General features: G+C 46.4%; 1 protein-coding gene across 1 annotated transcript in view; it reads right to left on the reverse strand.

The window, feature by feature from the left end:
- LOC128727170 (high affinity cAMP-specific and IBMX-insensitive 3',5'-cyclic phosphodiesterase 8) overlaps positions 1 to 17961 on the reverse strand; it is an 85280-nt gene that overhangs the window by 3963 nt on the left and 63356 nt on the right. The window contains exons 5-10 of the mRNA XM_053821046.1: positions 10309 to 10397; positions 3617 to 3673; positions 3312 to 3511; positions 3042 to 3101; positions 2310 to 2367; positions 1490 to 1588 (exon numbers count right to left, since the gene is read on the reverse strand). Coding sequence (XP_053677021.1) covers positions 1490 to 1588; positions 2310 to 2367; positions 3042 to 3101; positions 3312 to 3511; positions 3617 to 3673; positions 10309 to 10397 — 563 coding nt within the window. The remainder of the gene's footprint in view (positions 1 to 1489; positions 1589 to 2309; positions 2368 to 3041; positions 3102 to 3311; positions 3512 to 3616; positions 3674 to 10308; positions 10398 to 17961) is intronic.

Here is a 17961-nt window from a genome sequence, read left to right on the forward strand (position 1 = left end):
TGATGGGGGACTAATTGCAGCGTACCGAACGGCATGTTTTTGAAAACGAGATGAACAAACTACTGGAACGATGATCAACATGATACTTTTCGCATTCGCATGTGGAAAAATAAACATGTTTGAATCATCAAACAACCAAAAAAACGTACTCATCGCTTTCGCAGTGTAGAGCACTACTTAATTGATTGACATTTAAGTCTTTCGTAGGCTACCACTAAAGCGATTAGCAATACAGTATGTATACTATCTTACAAATAAAGCTTTTAGTTTCACCAACACAATCACTGAAACGAGTGCCTGTGCAACTCGCTCTTTCTCTCTGTCATCAGAGCAGCAGAGGTACAGCACCATAAAATTTGCATTTTAAGTCATGAGACTGATGACATGATTCAATTTATCCACCTGCCGGTGCTCGATAAATCACAACCACGGTCTGGCCAACGCGAACAAAACGGTCGGTGCATTTGTGCGTGCACGGTGTGACATAAAGTGACAGACAGCATGACTGAGCGATAAATTTAGTGCCAGTCTTTGGAAATCGTTGGCTAACAGCAAATTTGCCGATGAAACGAATTTAAATCCAGCACTCACTGGTTCTAAATTCGTCACAACTTGCTACGATGCATGGTTATATCAGAAAAGTGTCCTAATAAAGTGAATTCTACGAAAGGGTATCCATGGGTCTCAAAGATATTGGTGCCATACCAAGATATAGAAGGTTAATAAAACACAAGAAAATGTTTGAAACAGGAACACACCTGATTTTTACTCAGGTGAATCCGTTTAATAGAATACACTGCAGTTGATGGAGTTGCATAAGACTGATGTAAAGTGGATAAATGCATTATAGCGCATCATACTAGCACTAACATTATATTCAGCAACTCAAATTATCTATACGAAAAATTCTCCGACCGTTTTAAAATAGCGCAGATTGATGAGATACATAAAGTAGATTGCTTTGGAAGCTTTGTTCGACGTTAGATGCTGATACGAAGCATCCATTTGACTATTAAGTGCTCTCGATATCCATTGAAAACAGTGACAGCTTCCAAAATTGGCTCATCAATGAAATGAATTAATTTATAACCATTGCGTTCGGTGAGTGCAATGAGTGGTTTTAGCTATGGCATTTTTCGTAGTTAAAAATAGCACTTAAAATGTCCCACACTGCGGCGATTGGCCCGACGATGAATAAATTTCTGAACGGATTGGAACAACGGCTAGCAAAAGAAAGCCATGGTCGTTTGGCGCGCTGGATCATCGCTGCGATATGAGCGGCACATAAACAACGATAAAATGCTCAACCCCTCGTACGTGCTGGTAGTGGCTGAACGCTAACGATGATGACGGCACGATGACACCGCCAGAAAGCAAAATTGACCCACTCGGGACATTGGATAGCATAAGGACGATGCTCGTATACGCTGCTGGATCGGGTAAGCCCGGGGAATGGAATGGCATGACTAAACGAGGGATTAAAACCTACCTGTTGAGTCGATATCACATTCTGTGGTCGGACGAGCGAGTGCTGGATTTGCCGCAGCTCCGACGAACAAATCGATACATGTGGAGACTCGATAATGCACTGCAAAGGAAGAAAACAGGACTAACCATTATTAAGCGGCAACATTAAACCAACGTAATCGATTGCTGTTAATCGATGGTCAACAGCGTTCGCTTTTGTGCGGGCGAACAGAGTAGAGTCGCTTCGATGGCATCGTATGGTCGGATTTGCTGGACTTGCCTGGTCAAAATGAACCGGCTGGCTTTACGTTAGGCAGGACCATCCACCTGGGCGTATGATGGGCGAGTGAAGTTAATGAAGAGTCTCCAAAGGCTCCACGTGCGGTCATGGTAAATTGAATGTCAAACGCCAATTGGGTACATGTGACCCTCGCCCCATCTCGGTACGTCAATCTAACACATTCTTTCCCACCGTGACGTGAGTGTCTAGTGGAAAAGGAGCACAGTTTTCCTCGAATAAAGCGCGACAAAGCTGTGTAGTGTGAAATGCGGGAGCGCTAGTGCAAGGATCTATTGAAACTAATCTAACCGGACTGTTGAGTGAGGTAGCATGGATAGATTGACGTCAATTGCTCCGGCGTCAATCAAGTATCGGAAAGTTCCGAGAACTCTGCGCTGCTCGCGCTTTGTCGAGCAGTGGTGGAAATTTGACCCTAGCTGATATTTCCAAAGCAAAAAAAAAGTTTTTGTACACTCAAATCTCAACTACTACTATACCACTAGCGATACGGGAAAGAAATCATCAATTCAAATGAGAATACACGATTCGAATGCACACTTACCCTATTGAAGCCAACTTCCAACAAAGAAATCACAGCCATGTCGTCCTTTTCGAAAACGCTGCAGAAAGTCGAAAATTAAAAAAAAAGCAAGATAAGTTACGGCATACAAATGTTCCTATTTTCCCTTTACCATCATTTGAAACTAATCTACTGTAATCGGATTCAACGTTTTTTTTTCATATTTCGATGGTTACACGGTCAGAGTGGAGAGCGAAAAAAAAAGAATTCAAACTGGACACCGCTGTCCCACCGTGGGTAGCCAATGAATGGCGAATCGATGATGAAATCCACCCGGCAAAAACATGGTCACGAATCCATTTATCAGTACCTGTTACGCACAGCACGTTCACGGGGATTCAATATCAAGAGTGACACCTACAAGGATCCATTGAATATTCCTTTATTCGATTGACAGGATTTTGGAGAAAAAAAAACGGTACAATATGAGAGTTGTCCGTGATGGACCGGATGGTACGTTCATCCACGGCTTTCGTTTTCCATCACTGAAATTCTATGGAACGGACCAGCAACATGTTAAAATCACTCACAAAAGAAAGTGATTTTCGAGAACCGAACCGGAGTCCATTCATTTCGGGTGATTGGAATAATGAAGAACCTATTTGGGATCGAATCTCGCTAATGATTTGCAACGTGCTGTGCTCATTGAAAACGTTCAGGCTAATGATGGCAAAGGTTGATATGTTTAACAACTGAATTTTTGGGCGAACGTACCTCTTTTTTACCACCGCAACCATGGTCGTGTGTTGGCTGCCTTTTGAATTTCGAATTGACCTAGGGGTGTGTAAAAAAGAAGCGTATTAAAATGATGTTTCGAAATTGCTTCTTACGACGTGTATTCAAATTATTAATGAGATTTTCTGCTTGACGGCGTGTACATGCGTTGAAGCTATTATAATCATGATTTTCAAAAGCTTGGCAACATCATCTACTGCACTTGCATGCAGCGATGGCGTAACGTGGTTAGTCTACATTTAGGCTCACCTGCCAAGCGCCTCGGCCTCGATTATTCGTGGGTATCGCGCGTCGACAATGACGATGTGATGACCGCCCGTGCTAGGGCTCTGGAACGCGTCTATGGCGGCTTCGGCCGACTTGACGAACGTAGGTTCCATGCTGAGGCGATGGCTGGCATTGACCAGCGCTTCGAACACGGGATCATTCTTGCAGAAGGCAATCAAAATCTGTAAATAGAGCGAGGGAAAAGTACATAATGCGGTTCATTTGCTGCATTAGCTGGGATTTCCGAGCATCAGCGCTCGGTTTAGGCAAGTGGCCCGAGACATTACCTTAATCACAGGATTCGGCGGTAGCAGATTGGGAAACTTCAGATCCGATACTAATCTCTGAAAGCGCGTACAGAATGGAATAGAAACAATTAGATTAACGTATACCACAGCGTCTGGAACGTATTGCTGTCGATCTATCGGTTGGCCTTTGTTTAAACGTGAATATGATGAAAAGCAGTAGATTAACCATTCGAGATGTAACGAATTCATTGCTCTTTGCATGCCTTTGTGTTACGAAAATGTACCTCTATCATCTGAACATCTTCTTCGGATAAAGTAGGGAGCGGTAATTCTCGAGAATCTAACAAAAAGGAAACCCAAGAGAATCCGTTGTAGCATAGACAGAAAAAGTAAAACTAACTACAGCCCATAATAGTGTACAAATAACAACCTTCCTCCTCGTCGCTTTCGACTGCTATTTTCACTAATTGGTGAACCTTCCCATCGGAATCCTCCACGCTATGATGGTGACTTGATTGTGGTTCGGGATCATCCAGGGAAAACCTTACCGTATCTTTCAACACGGCCTCATGCCGTTTCGCTTCATCGTACTCGTAAAAGTGCACTTCATAGTCGGCCAGTATTTGCTGGCGAAACAAGGGATCAATGGAATCGGCCGGTAAACTTCGAAATGCCACAAACCGACGCCATTCGCGGGCGCTCAATTGACGGATTAAAACTTTTGAAATGTCCATCTGCTGAACTTAGCAAACACCGGTAGAAATGTAAACGTTATTAGTTGGTATTTAAATTCACCACGAAAGTATCACACGGTACGGTCGGATAAGATGTCAGTTGAAATGTAAGAATAATTCGACGTTCGATTTACTATGGCCCGAATAGCCTACTGTAATGAAATTCTTCAATAATAAAAACGCGAGCAACGGTTATATTTCATGCCCTGGCAAGGCCTTCTTTGTTAGGGGTCAGCAAATCGCGACCGGAATCAAGTCAGCTTGACAAATATGATAATTTTGTTTTAACGTCAATATGTTTGAAAATTTGAATTCCATCTGATTGATCTGAGAATTTGAATTCATCTGATGAAACATAAATATGCTTTGTAAAAAAGCTGTGGCTATATGAAAGCATTCTCATAGTTTTACAGAACTCCATGCTTCTTGTGAATGTAAAATTTGTCTAGCGGATCATTTAAAATCAAGAGCAGCTTGTACGACCCTGTTCTTTGTTATGAGCCCTATTGTTTTTCGAGAGTATTGCAAATTACCACATTGCAGAGCAGTATTCACAGGTAAATTTTACTTACTCCAACTGGCGTTTCGTAAGCCGGTTCTTCTATAATGTCGGGGAAGCGGAACACTCTCAAACCATTCGATCGGCGCCCATACGACCTGGGCCGAAAGATAGGGGTCGAGTTGGTTCTCTGGTATGCCCTGTGTTCGCTTCCGTTATCTGGTACGGTTCGTGCATCCATCATCATGGAGCAAACAATAAATCGGAGTGGATGAACGCGAGAGAAGAAGGAAAAAAGGGGACGATAAAGTCAGCCGAACGTAAATTGGATCGTGGAATGATGTGGTGTGATGGAAAAAAGAGAAGGAAAAATCACAGGACTACCATACCAATCCCCAGGAAGCTTAGGTCGCGCTCCACCGTTGGTGGCGGTCGTTGCTCAGGTGAACTGATAAGCTCCGTTGTTACTTTCGGGCAGGTAATAAGGGACACTCCATTGTCCAGCAGGTCCTCACACTCCGTCGACACCGCGCATTGGTCGGGTTCGTTCTGATTTTTCTCCTCCAAAAGTGTGACACGATGGATAACCGATGCCCGTGCAGACATCTTCCGTTGGTTGGCCTTTGCCAGCTCTTCCCGGGACGTGGAAATGTCACGCGACGAGTGCATGCCCATGAAACTGTACCGCCGAGCAGGACGAGTCCGTTCGGCCCGGGGCATCGATTCGAGCTCTTTCACGGTGAGTACGCTCGGGGGCGGTTTGTAGAGCGACTCCATGCTCTTGCTCTGGTACTTGCGGAAAAAGGATTTCATTTTGAAGCAACCGAGCGCCTCGTCTACCTCGTCCATAGCCTCGTCCACGAACGGATCGAGCGCACGGTGGCATCAATCGTAGAGTAACACCACACAAAATCGATGCTGGGCATCAAACACACTTGACATTTGCCACTATTTCGCAATACACTCCATGTTTGCGGACACTCGAGCGGATTGATTGTGCATCATGAGCTTTGTTAAAAAGCTCAGTTTATTAATTTTCTGATCGAAGCACTTGTCACGGTTGTCTCGGTTTAATCCGCAAACCATGAACTTAATGATTTTGTTGTCACGGCGTGAGCACTTCAGCCTGCGCGGATGACTGTTTGAAGCGATTTTTACGAAGAAACATTCAATTTTGAAAACATTTTCCCTTCATACGCTACATAAAAAAAAAACGATTCGCTTTGGCTGGCGATATTTTCTTAAAAGTCGCCTGCAAAAGAAAAACACCCATCCGTTTAATTACCGAATGAAAGCGGATTACATTCACCCATCGATTGTACCCTCTCGGCTTTCGAAGTTGCATACTATGCGGTAACGGTGACGGTATCTGGTGGCGTTATCACCGCATTTCGATCGATGGGAAAACAGCCCACCACCCCCATATATCTATTGGAGCGTACCATCCCCGAAACGTGCATGTGAGTGTGGGGGTTTGATTTATGCATGCAGTATCTCGCCTCACCTTCGAGTACTGCCCACTGGGCCACCCCCAAGGGGGAAGCAGCCAAAGATTCCTCATTGCGCAAGTATGCTCCCATCGTCGGTGCAAACAAGCAAACAAAAAAATATATATTACCCCAACAACAAAGAGCAGCATGTTTTCTAGATTTCCCAGGTGCCCAGGGCACCCCATCTGCATTGCAGGGGCTGCTCCATTGCTTGGCCTTCCGCGTTTCAGCTCATTAACATGCAAACTGGAGCGCACTGAGGAGCCACCAAACTCATCACCCTCCGGACGACCCCACCGTGGCCCCACCGAGTTCGTTCATTCGTTATCGAACTGGACTGAGGAAAGGCGAGACTCTAGAATGCAAATTCATCCGGGAACAATGAAAACCGCCACTGGTCCGCTCACACGCCACCCGTTCGAGTCCTGCCGCAGAATCCATGCCGTCAATTGATGGATTGCCGCTAATCACTGGTTGTAATTGGTAAAATTTGCACTCTTTACAGCCATTTCCTTCCGCTCGGGGGGGAGTGGTACTCGAATTACTCGTCGAGGCTGAAGGTGGGGATCAATCGCAGACCTCCGGTGAGGCGGCGTATCGCCTCGCGTGCGATTAAAGACCGTGTTTTGTAAGGGCGATACCGACTCGGGCTTAGAGAGCCAGTCTAATCCACCACCGGTTGCCGATTATTGGCAATTATTTCGATGTATTTTTAGATTTCTGTTGCACCACTTCAGCGGCCACTTGGTGTTGGATTAGACAGAAAGGAAGGTAGATTCTTGTGTCGAACACGTACGGTGCGACAGCCGAGACCAGTGTCCGTGAAAAACAAGATGCTAGGTTGGTTATCGCGAGAAGCAAACGCACGACTGCTGACGATCATGCAGTCATCAACGTTCGAAACTTAGCACTTGAAGATAATAATTATCTCTTTGACGGGTTCGATCAGCTCTGCTCGCGGCACACGCGAGACTATTGCTATCATTGGGGGGCTAATGGAAGTCGTTTAGGGGCTTTAAAAAGCAAGCTACAACTCGAGACCCAACGTAAGGATGTTAATTCTTAGATGTAAAACAAACAAACCGTTGCTTATTCCGGCCCATTTCCGCATCAAATGTAATGGCTTCCCAACCCGGTACGGCACATCAATCAAAACCCGACCGGCGATGGGCCGCGATGCAATAAATTGTAATGTGTGTGTGTGTGTATAACGAAGTGAATAATGCTGCGGCTTGAATGCGGGAAACCAACCGAAAGCCATTTATAACCCAGCTCAACGGGGTAACCGGCTTAACTGTGGCCTCGTTCGGGAGACGAAAACGTGTCGGTTCGAGTATCCTTCCGATCGTCCAGGAAATTGCTCCTCTTCATCGCCCTTTCGCACTGAAGAGGGTGTCCAATGTCGGCAAAGCAAGCCGCCGCTGCTGCTGTTGGTACACCGAATGGCCACGATCAATCCGCCGCCACTCAACCCGTCGGTCCTTTTTGCTAGGTGGCGGCTTTTGTTACACCGCACACGAAAGCAATGGTCTCCAGTTGCGATTGAGCGCGAGAAAGAATGAAATTATTATTACCGGAGCGCCCTCGCTCGGAAGCGCTGTATGAGAACACTTTTTTAATTAAACCTCATTTCCGTATTTCCACCCTTTTTCGGTTGGAAAAAGGGCATACAGCGACGAAGACGCTTCACCTGGTGCTTAGCAATTAGTATGCACCATATCGTGGCAGTGAACTATCTCAACAGGTAGTTTTTGCACAATTTACAAGAAAAAAAATGAAGCGTTTGGTACTCTTTTCTTCGCGATAAAATAGCCACCGGGACAGGCTATGGGGATTTAATTACTCCACACTGATCTAATTTAATTCGCTGCCGCGTAACGCTGCCGGACGAGCGAGCTGCGAGCACCGGGGCGTGTGGTGCGATTGATTTATGAGCATTTTGCAAGCAAACGCAGGTGGATTGCAGCTAAAAAGGACGATAGTAAATTACACGCTCCTTGACGTCGGAACTCAACGTTGACGTAGGAGTTACGGGCGGGTTTACCCCATTCCCGCGGCAACTAGAACGAATAAATGGCTCCCCGGGATAGTTTGCGTGCCTTGGGTGCTTGGCGTAACGGACAGTTAATATTCTACGGTCTGTGGCACCATTCCCCGGGAACGGGACTATTTTTCATTCACTGACGGAACACGCACGCGTTCGGTTGCCTTTCACACGCGCAAGGACACTTGACTGCTTTTTTACACTTGCTTCGAGAGAGAGAGAGAGAGCGAGAGTGTGGAGATGTTAGACACACGGGATAGGCTTGAACAGCAAAAAAAAAAAACACCCATTGAAAGGAGGTTCACATGGTACAATATTTGGTTTCTGCTGTACACTGCACAATCAAACAGATGAATCCAGTGAGTAGGCTCAGGTGCCCTTAAGCAGATCCACTTGGCGACTGATGGTGGTTGGCCCGCGTGTGCTTTACTCCGCTAATTGGGTCTCCGTTTCGTATGAAGGGTACGCTTTATCAGGTGGGTAATTTTCCCCGCAGCCAAGGCCCGTGGTAAGACGTCAGCCTCGAGTGTCAGGCACTGAGCTCAGGAGCCATATCCCGGGCTGAGTATTGAGAGTAGCGTCATGTTCGCGAACGTCTGGCGATCAGATGACGAGGAAGACAGCGTGTTGGCGTGGTGGTAGTGGACCGTTATCACGACAGCTGCAGGGGCTGGATTGTTAAAACAGAAGACGATTGTCGGGAGATGGAACTCGATTGCTTAATCGATAAGATACGGAGGTAGTTGCTGCTGATGGCTAGACCGTGCTCGTAGTCTTGCCTTGTGAGGTTTCAGGGACGATTGGGACAAACACGCGCTATTAATGCGAAAGCGCGTACATTAGATATGTACGAGCGTTGAGAAATTATGCGCATTTTCGATATGCGCAAACGATTTTCCACATCCCAAGAAAGCATCCAGCAACACACAGCATACGTGCGCGTTTTGCATCAAATTTGCAATAAGCGATGCACTCAATCGGCACGCGCTTGTGACAAAACAGCCATTTTTTGTTTGTTTATCACTCTCACTCTCATCGCCCGAGGGCGCTTTTTCGACACGGTTTGACACTCACGCAATACCGTGTCTCGAGCGATCGGTTGACATTTATTAAAAAAGCGAAATATGCATCGGTCCCCTCGGCTGGCTCGGGACGGCACCACAAAACCCACCATTATCAGATAACGCGCGTGATAAGACGCCCGTGGTGCTTAAACGGTACCCACCGGCGGCCACACTCAAAAGGCAGCAAGAGAGCTGTATCGATTTTCATTGATTCCGAGCCGAGCGAAAAGCGAGGCGAAACCAAATGGCACTTTAACCACACGGAGAAGGGGCTGAGGCTGAGGGTGTTTTGTGCGGAGGCGGGAGCAATATGCTCGATAGTAATTTATTGTCGTCGCGATTGTTCGTTATATTAAACCCCACCCAAAGCCCATTCATTACCGTGGGGTGGTATGCATAGGCACGCAGAAAACGGCCCGATGGGTGGGATGATGGATTACCTCGTCTTGTGCCGGCTTGAACTACGGCGTTCGAGACCGTTGGGCGTACTTTATTAGCACGTGCCACATTTTCTGTGCCATTTCATGAGTGTGTATGAGTTTGCCATCGAAAGGATCGCAAAAATTGCAGAATCTTGGTGTTTCGAAGAGAAAGGCGAACAATCGTGCTAACTGCAAATGGGCTTCAGAAACACAGAACATATTAACATCCGGACTAGATGCGCAAAGATGATCTTTAAAAAGAACGCGGCCTTTACGCTTTATACCTAGCAATTATGGGACTATCGATCAGAAAGGCAAACGGAACTAAACGTAATTAATTTTCCCAAGATCACAAGGAAGTTTTCATAGGCAGAGGAGCAATCGATTTCGTTACATCTCGTCGTCGATGACCTCGCGCGAGGCCTCGAATAAATCGTTTGGGTGGGTGATTAGATAAAAAAAAGCTCCTCTTACTTACCGGGCACGAGTCCAGCGGTTCCTCCTCCGGCGTAAGAGCCAACTGCTGCGTCCGATTGGCGTACCGGCTCGAGCTGCTCGAGGTTCCACCTGTAGCGAAAGTCAAACGGAGATGAAGAAAGAAAAAACACCGTGAGAGGAAAATTCGTAGCATTTTCAGACGTTTTTCAAAGTTCAACATAAACAAGTCGGGACGGGAGAGTGCGAAAGAAAAGCTTGCCAGCCGACCGGCGGCTGCATCGGTTGCTAATGGGCGAGCTTCGGTGTCGATCTGGGCGCGCGTTTTCAGTCAAAATTAGCCAATGTCATAACGGAAGTGCATCTTGCCTACACTCGCTTGCGCTTTCTTTCGACGGCTTGTTCGCTTGTCGGCAGCGAGAGCGAGAGAGTGAGATCGAGAAGACAGATAGAGAGGGAGAGAAAGAAAAAACACCGCCTAGATATAATCCGTGAAGTTCGTCAAGTTCAGCCACCTTCAGTCATCGGCGCACAATCTCATCACGCAACACGCTTAGAGATGAAGATCAAAACCAGGGTTCCATCACCCGTTGGGGGTTGGCAACGGATCTACCCCTATGAATGAAAACCCCCAGCAGTCAAGATCGAGCGATCGAGTTAGGGGGGGCCAATTTTTTTGTGATGCTGCTGCTGCTTTTCCACTCGCCTTTCGCTTGATAATTGCTTTTTCCGCCGAGACCGTGGTAGCTGGGAGCTGCGTGCCGCGCATCACAACCAGAGCAGCATCCGAATCGCGCCGGCAAACGAGAAACAGTGTGCGTGGCTGTTTTTTTCTTTTGCCTTTTTCCCCCCATTGCCTAATGGTGATGGCTTGATGCCACCCCGTGGCTTTGCTCGGTGGGGCTTTCGCTTTCGATAGGCTCAATTAATGAGCCGGATGAGAACCGCAAAATCGCACTCGGAAACCAAATGGGGATGGAAAACAAAAACCAACCCCAACCGAAGCCCCACCAGCTGATGATTGACCGCTGGGATGCATTTGTACGAGCCGGCTGACGGTTTGGGACGATCGATCTGAAGCCGTGTCTCGGAAGAGGAAGGAAACGGCGCCATCAGCGAGAAATGCAAAATCGATCAGCGATGAGCTGCCACTCTTTTTCTTTATTTTCTTGCCGTTTATTGAGAGCTGGAAGTTTTAAAGTTTCCGCTTTGGTGTGGAATTTTGGTTAGGTAATGGCATCGGTTACGCGCCGTGTGAGTGCGCGGTTTTTTTTTTAACCAGTTGTCACAACAATTGGCTCGATCGGCAGCCGAAACCTTTCACGAGTGGTTTCACGCTTTATCGATCAATATTCATCCGTGGTGGGCTTTAACCCGTGAGAATAGGCAACAATATTTGGACAAATTCCCATCGCCTCGTTAAGCGTTTCTAAAGCGGAATGTTTCTTACAATGCTCAGCTGGAGGAACGCAATTCGAAATTAATCAAAACCGTCGCGTGGTGCAGCTGGAAAACACGTTTCTAGTGCAATTTATTATATTTTTAGACTGAAACAAAACGAAAATAAGCTTCCCAGTTGGCAGTTGATTGTAGCGACAACGCGCGCAATTGAGCTTCTCCGCTTTGAAGCTTGAAAAGGCTACCGATGCCGATGGAAAACCTATTAATCCTGGGGAGGGATCGAGACGACAATAAAAAAGCAATACAATTCACCCGGGACGATCCAATCGATTGCGCGCCACCGAACGAGCCGCCGAAGGGCAAGGACAAACATTGCACAAACATAATTGCTCGGGTGCTCCAAAGGGCTTTAATTGAGCGAACGTTGGAGGTTGGGTGGAAATTCGCCAGTGCCATTTTCCTCTTCCCATTTTCTGCGAGTAAATTATTTTCCCAGCATGTGGTATCCTTCTTGCTGCACCGTACGGGTGCACGTACGGTATGAGAGCTACGTGCTTCGCTGCGAGCAAAATCAATCATTTATCATTAAGATAAATCACAAAAGTTCGTTTGAAACGGAGCGACCGGACCGGTTGGTTTGTTGGTTCTGGCGTTTTTCCTCAGCACCCACCGTAGGCAATGGTTTGCGTGACCAGTTTTCCCGTTCGGTAGAGATACATGTGTGCACGTACCGCACTATCGTTCAGCTGATATTGATTATTTATTGGAGTTTCGTGAAAAATTCATTCAAAAATATTATCAAACATTAATCGATGCAACGCTGTTTGCTAAATCGATTTGAGAGCATGTTGAATCACTCGAACGTTCGTTTCAGCGCTGGTATCAACTGCGATCCACTTTAGATGGTTATGTGTGTGTTTTGTTGAACGAGCAAATAGAGCCTTATTATTAACACATTTTCCGAGAAGCATAAGCATGGTTGAGTTTAGGGGCCTTCAAAATACGATGTGAAGCATGTGGCACCAACGGAAAGCGTTTGATACACGTGTCACTGCTTAACCCATTTGGCCAACATGTAAGGTGAATGCTTCAAATGTAAGCTGCTGCACATTATGCAGGCACTAAACGAAAGCATTGCTCATCTCGCCGTTTGTATGTTATATCTGCAGACGTAAGTTTCGCAATAAATAATTTAAGGGTTATTTAAACAGCAATATTTGTGTCATACTCGGACCGATCGGGCTTTTTGTAAGATCAGAGCTTAAAAATAAATAAAAAAGGAGTGGAGTTTATCAAACTATTCTAATTTTCAACAAGCTTGTAGTGATTACCACATGTGCCAAATAAGCAAGCAAGGCCTATACATTATGTTTTGTAGAGCACACCCCAACCGAGGTTCAACATTTGGACAGATTTTAAAATTAATTGCCTTATTATGCAGCATATTAGCATAAACACCAAAGGATAAAATCCTATCGCAAATATTAGAAATTCATTCACTCGTACATCGAAGAGTTCGCAACATTGGCGAATGAACAAAATTGAGGTTACGATTGAAAGTTAATAGAAATATTGTTTTATCGTTTCAATTAGACCACACCCGCAACGAAAGTGAAGAGAAAACATATTTCACCTGTTTAGGCAAACAAAGAAAAAAAAAACTAACAAAAAACTGTCCCCAAATCGCGTGCCCGTGCATCGGAGAAAGTTTGCATATTTAAAGAATTTGTGAAAAAATAGTGAACACATTTCCATACGCCTCGAATGTGCGATCGAAACGGACAGTGAGATGTTTGTGTGTGTGTGTTTGTGTTAATGTTTGCTTTAGCCCAAGCCAAGCAGCAAGTGGTTTAACTGCCGTTTGGGCCATGTACCTAATCTGTTTGACACCTTTTGCGCTTGACGGGCTGTGGCTTTGGGTGAGTTTAACAAACGTCCACCAACCAGTCCACCGAAGGCGTCGGCGAAATGTGCGAGATTTCGTGTCCAAAAGATGCCGAGATAAAGCGAGTGAAACTGGGAAGCATCGCCACGGCGAGATGGCACTTTCTTTCGCGCCAGACGCCCGGAATGACGCGATATTGTTTGCGATCGTGCGCGGGAGAGAAAATGCTTGCAAATGCTTGTCCCACCGTTGGACGATCGCACACGATCTCGCACGTACGCATGCAATTATGATCGCGGCACGAGAAGAAAGAAACGGTTGGGCGCGAAAATCCCGACACGCTAGGGTTAGAAATTTTGCGTGATTCCCGCGCAACACTCGTGCGTTTAGTCGCATACGAACACACCTTAACCCGGGCCTTCTGTTCTTCTTATCTTACGACGACTGATGGTTGATGAGAAAACCAGCTGTAGCTTTGGGAAAAGAGCCCCAAAATCCCGCTCATAATCGGAGATCAAAATACCGCAACAGAAAGCGGCGCGTGACTTTCCAGTTGAGTAATAGAGTTATTGCATGCGGCAAAAATTCATTTGCGTTTTCCCGCGCGGCTGGTTCATCGTACGCCAGCGAAGCCCCAAGAGGGCAGCCGCCGTATTTACTTTCGTCTTGAACCTGCCAGCGTCCGGTTTTACGAGAGGTTACGGGAGCCACGGCAGTTGTGGGGAACCGTTCTCATCGCGGGATGAGACAAATGTGACGGCGAAAGTGCTTAGCATTGGTAGGGCTAAATGGTCGAAAGCAAGTGAAAGAAGTGCCCGAGCGTCTAAGCAGCGGAACCGGCGGGCGAACAGGCGGGTAAGTAATAAGTCATAAGTCATAAACGATCCACTTGAAGCCAACGGTTGGTTGGGGAAGTGACCGATGGGCAACATTTTAGGGAGCATGAACGGTTAATTTGTAGATGGCCGTTTGCGGTGCTGGAGGTAAAACCTTTTACGGGACCGTTTTTCTCGAGCAATAATTCAAGGGTGGGATAGTGAGCGTGATGGTTTATTGAGCTGGAGTTTATTCTTTTACTAAGCTTTCCGAACGCACGAGATAAGTTAAGCCCTTTCTATCGTGGGCTTTATTTGTTTATGCAAGTCGTTAAATAGGATAACTTAATATGCGGCAGATTAATTCAACGATACTCATATGACATCGTATTTCGCTACCAACCAACGTCAACACGTAAAAGTGAGATTAATAACATGAATTTTGGTTTAAAAAATCCTATTTAAGTATACGTATAATGGAATGTTTTATCATTGTGAAAGATTGCTTCATTTCATCCAGCAGCACACTATCATTTCGTAATGAACTAATCAAACCTATCTCAACTGGCATTAGTATCGAACAATTTATTTTCGTCGTAATATGGTTCGTTTTCGATGCAACGCGCGCTATCGAAGCTCCCCATGCCGTGGCTGATAATAAAAGGAAAAGTGGCTAGGATTAACTCGTTCCGCACGAGCCACGCATCGGTCGTTGGAACGCTGTGCTGCTGTGGCCATAGAAAAAGGGGGGGGGGAAATCACCTCATCACCTGTGGCGAGTGAGATGTTGCTTCCACGCCGATGCAGCTACTTACAAGAATCCGGAATTGGTCGAGAAATTCCACTTTAGGTCCGTTTATTGCATCGCTGTACCATCCAGCTGATCAAGTCGAGTCGCGAACCCGCACCGGAGACCCGTGGCTACGATGAAGATGCGTTTAATCTAACGAACGCTTCTGGAATCGTTCTCTAACGGGTTCTTTTCTCCTTCTGGCGACGATTTTGGTCCTCCCCCGAACACGGCAGTAAAATACATTCACGCTATCTCTAATTCTTGCAGGCGCACGATTAATCGAAACCGGAGAACTACCCTACCCGAAGAAGCTGCGCCGACCATTTTATGACTTATGAGCAGTAAGCTCTGCCTTTTATTCCCAAGGTCCGGATCGAAATTGGATGGGTTCGGGTTCGTTGGCTGCAAGCATTCGAACGGATCCGCTGTAGACGGCGATCCCTTTGCGAGTTCGATAAAAATTGGAATGTTTCGTTCTGCCTGTCGCCGCGAATCGCGCTATCTAAATTGTGACATCAGTGAGACTGCTGGCGATGGGATGCCGTTTTGATTCACCCAAACGAGCAAAGTGGCATTTTTTTGTTTCGTTCGTAAATTCCAACTGAACCACAGAACGAAGAATCCTTCACGTTCAGCGTGGGACCATCAACGAGAAGCTCATTTTGTGAGCACATCTAATGAGTTGAGTGTCTGCTTTGATGGCACAATAACTCGGGGCATTTTAAGCGAACCCGTTCGATGTTATGTAGAGCGCGGGTGTATGCTATCTACAGGCGACATCTCTTGATGTAATTCTGAATCAAGCGATGACATCCCCATCAAACGAAAGTAGTCGAATCAGCAGATGCATCATCAATGAAACGTAAAAATTTCATTCCAAAAGCAAATAACCTCGCATGAGCAATTAGGCTAAGTGAAACTCGGCGATCTTCGCAAATTAAAGCCTTTCGTCGCGTGAATCGACCCGGCAACACACCGGTGTGAAACGAGCGCCAAGACGTTCATCCAGCGCCGTTGAATGCAACAATATCATTAAAATAATGAAGAAAAATGTCAGTAAATATTACCCGCACTGGGAAACCATCACTAGCCGCGGGCACGTAAAAGCATGTGGGGGTGAAGAGAAAAAGAGAGGGAGAGAGAGAGAGACACCATCTCACATAACAAAAGTGAAACGAACAACAAAAAAGAATACACATCGTTCAAAGGAAAACTGTCCTCCTAATCATACCCGAGCTCCGAGCCGGCGTGCGTGGTGCTGCATTGTGAGGGAAAAATTGTACGGATCGTTTGAAAATTCTCACAACTAAATCACCCTGCCGCGGGGGTGAGCCAACCAAAGCGACCAAGCTTTGCCACTCTGACGGGTGTGAGCCTGTCGAGTGATGATGCTGTCTCTTACTTTCACGCTCACTAAAAAAAAACAAGCCATCCAGCACGGCCAGCTACGTCACTACACGTTTGTATCGCATCATCCCATCCAAGCAAGCTGCGTGTGAAAGGGCGGCGCCAAGAAGCGAACCCGTCGAAGAATGCATCCGCGGGTGAAAATGAAAGCAAACACGGCAGCATGCTCAAACCCGTGTGTGTGTGTGTGTGTGTGGGGGAGGGGGGAGCAAATATTATCGAAGAGCTCACATATAACACGAGATAATGCGATCACACACGCGGAGTGCGCTGTGCTGTCGTCTATCTGCCGCTTTTTGCTCAACTCAGTCAATGAACTGCACCTTGGGCGTCGCATCGTTTAGAGGAAAGTCATGCGCGTGTATGTGTGTGTATGTACATTGCTTTTTTTTGCTTCTTTCAAACCCCAACCATCAGCTGCACCAATTTCAAACGCAATATCCAACGAGCAGCGTGTTCCTTCACCCTTACAACCCACGTTGCTTCCCGGTGCTCGGTTTTCCATCATTTCGCCGGTGGAAAATCCACCCGTCCTATCGGTCGATTTCAATCGCGACGGCCAAACACAGGCAAAAAGGAGTGCCAAAACTCGTTCACCGTCGACCGTTTGAAGCTGCTGAAACGGATCTAGCAACCGGAGAGCCGGTTACCGGCTGCATGGAGTGCATCTCGAATGCACGGGAATGCAATCGTGCATCGCGCCCCGATGGTGATCTGATCTTGTCGAAGCGACGGAGCCAGGAAAACCTCATTTCCCTTTTTCCCGGTTTCAGCTGGCAAGCCTGCAGGTGGTGCTTTGGTCCCGTGCTTTTCCGTTCGTGATTCGTTCATTAGCAAAAGCTTCGATGCAAATCCGGCTCGATTCACACTAGCGCGATTGGTGGTGGTGGTGGTAAAAATAGTGCACCTAGAGCAAGGAAAACTAGGGATTTGTGTATTCAATTTTGAACATTAGCACTGGAACAATTTTAAACGGCTCAACGGAAATTCGTGTTCTGTGGAAAGCTTGTTTTTTTTTGAACATAGGATAATTTAAACCAGCTCAATGTTCCCTTCAATCGCGTTGTGTAGTGCTAAGGTCACATAAATAACCATCGCCTCCATGCTATCGTTTCAAGCCGCTCGAGTAAGGTGCCAAATCGAGCATAAACTAATCGCAAGCGGAAGACCGTGGGTGTTAAAAACTGGATCTCGGTTCACCTCTTCGAACCATTTCCGCTTGCAGTGTAACATGCGCCATCGGCGATCGGTGACGTCTTGTTTTTACCGTACCTTGGTCATGTCTTGGCTATTTTTTATACGCCCGGCGGTTGAGTTAGTGGTTAAGCAGCTTCATTAGCGTATCGATAGCGTCACTCTGCGTTGGTGCTTGATCGAGTGGAAGAAGTAGGTTGG

The sequence above is a fragment of the Anopheles nili genome, chromosome 3, assembly GCF_943737925.1.
Source record: "Anopheles nili chromosome 3, idAnoNiliSN_F5_01, whole genome shotgun sequence".
Taxonomy (NCBI): Eukaryota; Metazoa; Arthropoda; class Insecta; order Diptera; family Culicidae; genus Anopheles; species Anopheles nili.